We start from the raw sequence: 7,303 nt of genomic DNA, 5'->3' as shown, positions 1-7,303 counted from the left end.
CGCATATCGCTCGGTTGGCGAACGCGCGTCTCATCGCCGTCGTCCCTCAATCCCGACTCTCAGCGGAACGGAACACGCCGCACGTTCCGCGGACCGCGAGAACAGAACGAACCACCGACGACGGTAAGCATTATTATGAAGTTCGCGTTGAACGCGGCCGCGTTGGCGGTCGCCGCCGCCGTGTCGCTGTGGACGCCGCCCGTCCAGTCGCTCGGCACGTACAAAGCGCACAAGAACTTCGGCGAACTGATACTCAGCGTGACGGCCAACGACGAGGTCTGGGCCAAGTACTTGAACGTGGGCATCAAGGTCGAACCGAGAAATCTGTCGGCCGCCGCCCACAAGGTGCTCGTCGGCTTGAAGGTGCTGGACGCCTGGCCCAAGACGGGCGATTCTCCGGGCAAGGCGGCGCAGACGTCGGAGGAGCGCGGCGGCGGCGGCGACGTGGTCGTGGCCCGGGCGCTGCACATCGTCACCGACGTGTCGTCGCACTACAGCAACCAGGGCGTCGCCGTCGAGTTCGCCCGGACCGCCATGGTGTCGGCCATCAAGTGCAACGCTCTGATGTACGTCCTGATGCAGCTGCACGCCATCGAGAAGACCAACGAGCTGCAGAACGAGGCCATCACCTATCAGCCGACCGAGGTTTGGAACACGATGGTCCGCGTTTTGGACAAGGTGACCGTGCTCAAGGAGTCCATCGAAATGGAATTCGACCTGTACCAGCGGTGGGAAGTAGTCGCCAACCACGACATGACGAAGAAACTGCCGCCGCAGTTCGAAGATTTCAAGTCGATGGTCGCGAGCACGCTGGACGCGACGTGCGAACTGAACACGTTCGACAAGATATTCGAACACATGGGTTTCGACAGCGAAAGCGAAAACCTGAACACGGCTACAGGCGCGATGCAGATTTTCAACAAGTGCCAAAAGTTTTTGACGGCAATGTTCAACGACATACCGATCAGCGCCATGAAACTGGAGGTCTGGGAGAATTTTCTCAACAAACCAAAACTTGCAAAATCGGTCGATTAATTCTAATAGAACGGTTTATTTCGGATGTATGAAAAATATGAAAACAACAAATTACAGCAAATGGAATTATTTATACGAGCATAAATAATGAATTTCGAAAATAATCTACGTACTCTGATATGCCCACAGCATATTTTTATCGATATAGTCTTAATAATCTTATACGAAATCTGCTATTTGAAATCTACAGGAGATCACTTAAAATTTATAATAATTTCGACGTTCATTTTGTCATATTCTTTTACTAGTATAGTTAAGTATGATTGATAGTATAATTTTGTGCATGTTTTAAATTAAGTATGATAGATAATAAATTATGTTTGTAATTTATAAATTCTATTTTATTTTAAAAATATATATTCAACAGTTAATCAATATACTTATTTAGAAAAAAAAAACATAATCTGTATTACTTTTTTTTAAAAATATTGTATGAAAATAAAAGTGTACCATTGGTGTTTTCAATAATTCTAACGTTTCAAATATTATTTTGTTTTTGAGGAACTCGTGAAAACCAAACATAATATTCTAAAGATTGTTACAATTTAGTTATTCAATACCTACTGATTGTTTTTTACAATATAAACTGATTTTTATTTACTTTTATTATAAGTTATTTGTTAGATATTTATTATAATTGACTATGATTGCGTATAAGTACTATTTTTTAACGAATATAAACCACAATCCTCTCGCTTATCACTTGATTTATTTCCCTTAGTTTCTGCATTAGAAATATGATTGATTTTTTTAAATTATACACTCATTTTATTATTTACTTTATAAAAAATCTATGCTTTTCCATTAAATATATTTATGTATCAAGTATATAATTTAATCTATTTTTTTTTACCTTTCATTGACAGTGTTTTATCATTTAAGTTAATGATCAACTTAAACAATGATTTAATTTATACTGATATATATTAAAAATGGGGACCGGTCCAATGTGTGATCTACCGATAAACGACTGGTCCAATGTGTGATCTACCGATAAACGGCTGGTCCAATGTGTGATCTACCAATAAATGGCTGGTCCAATGTGTGATTAACTATAACTATATATTATATGCATACTGCAAAAGTATTTTTTTAAATCTGATAAAAAAAATAATCAAATATTTGAGTTTGTACCGGGTGGCATGACCGCCACTATTCTTCTTTAAGTTAACGGTCTGATAGTGAAGATGCACCATTAACTTTAATATTATACTTAGACTTAACTAACTTCCATAACGACTCTATTGTTTGAGTATGAGCTCGATTTCAATCCATCAATAATTATATTTCTATATAAATATCCCATTGTTGTAATTGAAATTCATTTTAAAATTTAAATCGTTACAAAACTAGTTATAAAAAAAAAAAAATTGAAAAAATTGACCAACAAACGAAATGACACGAATGAACGTTAAATGGTAACTGAATGTTTAAATGATGTATTTTAAAAATACAATACAGTCGTAAAATCCATATCATATCGATAATTATATAGGTATAGCACTATAGTGTAAAATATAGATATGTTTTCAGTAGATTACACGTTTTACCTATAACGTTTTATCGTAGATAGCAGTTTATCGATAGATCACACCTTGGACCAGTCCCTAAAAATGTACTATTAGATATACCATAAACTAAAAACAGATTAAGTAAAAAATAAGATGCTTCTTGAAACTTTCAAAAGATTATTATTTAAGTTATTAAAAAAAGATTGATTTTTTTCGTGAAACTAAATTTTATTATTTATATTATATATAATATTTAAATATCATTGATTTGTTCTCAAGCTTTTATGGCTGTAAAGAAACTTAGGAAAATAAGCATACGCTGTTATCATTTTCAAAAAAAAAAAAAAAAAATCAGAAAAAAATACCGAATAAGATGGTTGTAATTTTTTCCTATTTGTTCGGGCCATCGTTATATCATGCGGGTGAAATCGATGGTAAAGAGTTTATACGCAAAACTACCAAACAATAATTTTATTTAAAGTATTGATGCGAAAAAAAAAATATGCGATCGTGTGCTATTCACTAACGCTGTTGTTTTATTTGTTTACTTTGTCGGAACAACATATTTTTTACAAGAAAACAAATTTCCTTCTTGAGCATGATGAAAACGCTTATGCGAGCACGTGTGTACACAAGTATTCAAAAACATGTTTGAACTATACTGGAAAATAAAAATTATTAAAGGCAGTTGAGTAGTGAACGGTTAGGACGTGTTTTAGTGACATCCGCTCATCTGAATCAAAACTCCGACAACAACAATGCACCGTTTAGCAAACTTTTGGTTGCCACTGGCTCTGGTCACATTAATGGTTAGCCCGTGTGCAATCGGCACATTCACCAAGCCACAGTTACGGAAGTTAATCAGTATGATCCTCTACGAGGATCAACAATTCAACGACGTCCTGTCAGAAATGGTGAAACTAAACGATATCGATCAGACTTTATCACCATTTTTGAACGAGAAGGTGCCAGATATCAAAAATGTCAATCCACTGGTGTCGCTATTCGCGCTTACCTCCACTCACCCGTACTATTCCGGCGATGACTTAAACCTTAGCGTGACCATCCTCAGCACGTCCATCATGTGCCTGACGCATAAGCGCGTGGCTCTCCACCTGGCACTGATCATCCGACTGATTGAACAGATAGATGGTCAAGCGCATTTCCAAATTCGGTCTCGCGTTTTCACGCATGCCGTTCCACTTTACATGGACATGTTGTTGTCCGTCCACGGAAATGCCGATAATTTGTTAGCCGTGTACAACATAATATTCGATATGATGTCATCGTTGGATTCGGGGGAGACTGTTGAATACGATGATAAAGTCAACACGTTAAAACAAGAGTTGGAGAAGCTGAACGCCGTCATAGAATCGTCTTGCGTAGTCAATAAAATGAAGGATTACTGCGATAGCTTCAAACTGAGTAAACTGGAAAATTGCGCAAGCTTTATTACCGACAACCAGCTGATATCCGACGGTGTAGATGTCAACACCACTGTTGAGTCTCTAAAGGAAAACGAGAACGCCATAATGAATTTATTCGACGAGATGGACTTACTCAGAAACGTGGACAGAGGCGTATGGAAGGTCATGTTGAAGATACCGGATTTACCAGCTGACGATCCAAGTCAATTCAAAAGAACTGAACTGCCTACGTATAGAGATGAAGTCGAAGATATCATTTATAGGAAAAAACTTTCTATGTCAGATGTAGTAAAAATAGAACATACACCAGTGACAGACCCTGAAGTTGATGTTGTAGTACTAGAAGGCTAGAACCCTTGGTATTTTAATGCATTAGGTAACGTTCTATACCTATTCAAATCTATTAATTTTTGTAATTTATACATAACTTAAATTTATTTATACCTTCTATATGTATCATATATGTTGTATTACCATAATAATAATTAAATAATTAATTATATTATAAAGTAATGTAAATGTCATGACTCATGAATGTTGTATTTTTATTTAATAATTGCTGTTTAATATTAAAAAGTAAATATTTTAAATCACAGTTTTGTAACGATTGCCGTCTCTCAACATCGTACATTATTTCTTAAGTAGAGCACGCGCTGCTAAAATTCTGAGTATGAGGAATGATGATCGGAGCCGAATTCTGACCCAAGGCTTTTAGGTATACATCTGGTATTTATAAATATGACTATTACCAATACGTAGGGTGGTGTGTGTAGAGAGTGAGAGTGTGCGACACGGAGCGAAAACAGACAGTGAAGAAAACTCCACGACGATTTGTGCGGTCACCATCAAATATCCACACTCACGGCACGTCAACATCTACCCGGATCGGTAACCTCATATACTATGTATATATATTATTTAAATATAATCTATTTACAAATTATCTGTTAACAATAATATAGGTTATACTTATGATTATGTGCTTTACTTAAATAAGGTAACCCTGATCTGAGATAAGTGATCTCTGATATTAATATTACATACCTACCGAAGTCGATTCCCCGAGACCTTGTTAAATAAAACACAACTTGACCAGAAGGGAACGCAAGGTTCGTTAGCACCCAGTGAAGAGGAGACGTTACAATCGATAGAGGCGCCGAGCCTACACCTTTAATTTTTTAAAGACAATTGAATAAAATTATAAAATTAATTTTTATTAAAAACGTTATGCTAATTGATCAAGATAAAAAATAAAAATAAAAAAATTCTTAATTTAGCTATTATTACAAAATGTCAAAATACAATATTAACACATTCAATGTCCTACACTTACTGTGTATGCACATGAATTTACTTTTATTTTATCTAGAATTTAAATTGTATGTTTTTATAATAAATATATTCATATATTATCAGCTACATACCACTTCTAATAAAAATGTTTACAACAATAACACACATCTTATAGTTAATGAAAAATAAAAACTAAGTTGTTTCTAAAATATAACGATGTGCCACCCGTTACAAAGCTCTGATAATTTGATGTTTGTTTGAGTAATGGATGTGGAAAAATCTAACTTATTACAGTTAGATAATTTATAATATGTTTTTTGACTTAATTATATTGTCTTTCCTTTACAAAATCTTCAGATAATCTAACAGATTTTGCAGTTTTCACTCTCTAAAACACTTTTTATTAGATACATATTATCTTTGACAGAAGTGCGTGTTACATTCATTTCACAATTAGTAATAATAATAAAAAAAAAAAAATGTTTAAAATACCTTTGAATAACTTCTATATTTTGTAATGTTTTTCAATGGATATTTTTAGTAGATACATAACGTTTTACTACTAATCTTTAATTAAATATTTTATCACGTGGAAATTTTGATACCTTAAATAAAATGGGTTTTCAAATGAAAAAATTAACTGTGTTATATCAAAATTACTGAAATTTATTTAATGTTATCTTGTTTTAGCGTTTTATAGTTGTTTCTAGAATTGTTTGAAACATTTTAAGTCCAAGAAAATATTTGAAAATTGTATAACTTTTGATGTATTTTTAAAACTATAATAAAAAAAAATAAAACAATAGTTAACAATATATTATGTAATAAATTAAAAACGTAAGAAGTGTAATGGCAAGTGGATTTAATGAACTTGCATTATAAATCGAATAAACCTGCGTTTAAATCCTGTATTTGCGAGTAAAATAATATTGAAGAAAATAAATAAATGACGGGTGTTGCAGGTGGTTAAAACAACTAATAATAATTTGAATTGTACGTTTACACAAAATAATTTAAAAACCTATTTAGAATTTAAATGAAATATTTTATTCTATGGTGATACCTATGACTATGAATTTATTTAAAACGATTTTTCGCAGTTATTATATTTAATTATTTTTAGATTTTATTCTGTATTTGTTAATATTTTTTAATATTTTCGTAAGGCTTTCCGAGTCAATGCAGTTTCATTCGCTGTATTTTAAGATACCTTATGAATATTATAATTATCTTTTCATTATTATCATTATTAATTATACATCCATGGCAGCAACGGCTATTAGGAATTATACGCAAAGTGTAGAGGTGTACTTATGTTTGGCACTATTATTATCATAATATTTCCTATTTACAGTACGTGAAAAGTAATATTATAATATGGCCAAGTAATATTACAATATGATAGTGTTTGATATAAAGATCATCTATTTTTCTTTTTTTTTTTGTACAATATTTTATATTTCATTTATATTATTATTTAAATACATGAGATAAGTGTGTTTATTTTTTTTTGAACTGCCTACCTATATTTTGAATAATGATGCATGTTATTAAGTCAAAAAAGTCTACTGTATGGGTATTTAAATGTCTTATGATAATCAGTTTGCTTCTCTTTTCCGCAGAAAAGTATATAGATAACTAAGTCATTCTGGCATTATATTTTTCCATATTGGAAATTTGTTCCGAGATTATTAAGGTAACACATTCAAGAATACAAATATGTACGTCACGAACACAGCACACTGTCGAGTGTGTGTGATATGTTAACTGTGCGGGGAAACTCGTTGTCGACGTTTACTATACACGTATATTAAATGCATTTTATAATATCTTGTGTTATTGAACGCGTGTATTTTTTATACAGGATTTGGGGATTCTTATATTGCTGAAATTGTTGAATAGTCAATATATTATTGTTTTAATACTTTATTAATTACGAATTTATTTTAAATTGTGCTACAAATAACTATGAATGCATAAGATTTCATTGTAGATTATATTCATGTTTAAAATAATTGAATATATATTTACACTTAA

The 7,303-nt window shown here is 33.1% G+C and overlaps 1 protein-coding gene across 1 annotated transcript; it reads left to right on the top strand.

Annotated features, from left to right (window-relative positions):
* The first annotated feature begins 3,217 nt into the window (after positions 1 to 3,217).
* LOC112600102 lies at positions 3,218 to 4,444 on the top strand. Its single transcript, XM_025347266.1, has one exon. It carries the CDS (start codon positions 3,305 to 3,307, stop codon positions 4,322 to 4,324), a length of 1,020 nt encoding a protein of 339 aa, XP_025203051.1. The 5' UTR covers positions 3,218 to 3,304; the 3' UTR covers positions 4,325 to 4,444.
* Positions 4,445 to 7,303: the final 2,859 nt, after the last annotated feature.

This window comes from Melanaphis sacchari, unplaced genomic scaffold (assembly GCF_002803265.2).
Source record: "Melanaphis sacchari strain LSU unplaced genomic scaffold, SCAv2.0 Contig60_pilon_pilon, whole genome shotgun sequence".
NCBI lineage: Eukaryota > Metazoa > Arthropoda > Insecta > Hemiptera > Aphididae > Melanaphis > Melanaphis sacchari.
This window is presented reverse-complemented; position numbering and strand designations above follow the sequence as displayed.

What these genes read in the sequence shown, in the direction of transcription:
- LOC112600102 (XM_025347266.1), top strand. Translation starts at nt 3,305, where the DNA reads ATGCACCGTTTAGCAAACTTTTGGTTGCCACTGGCTCTGGTCACATTA.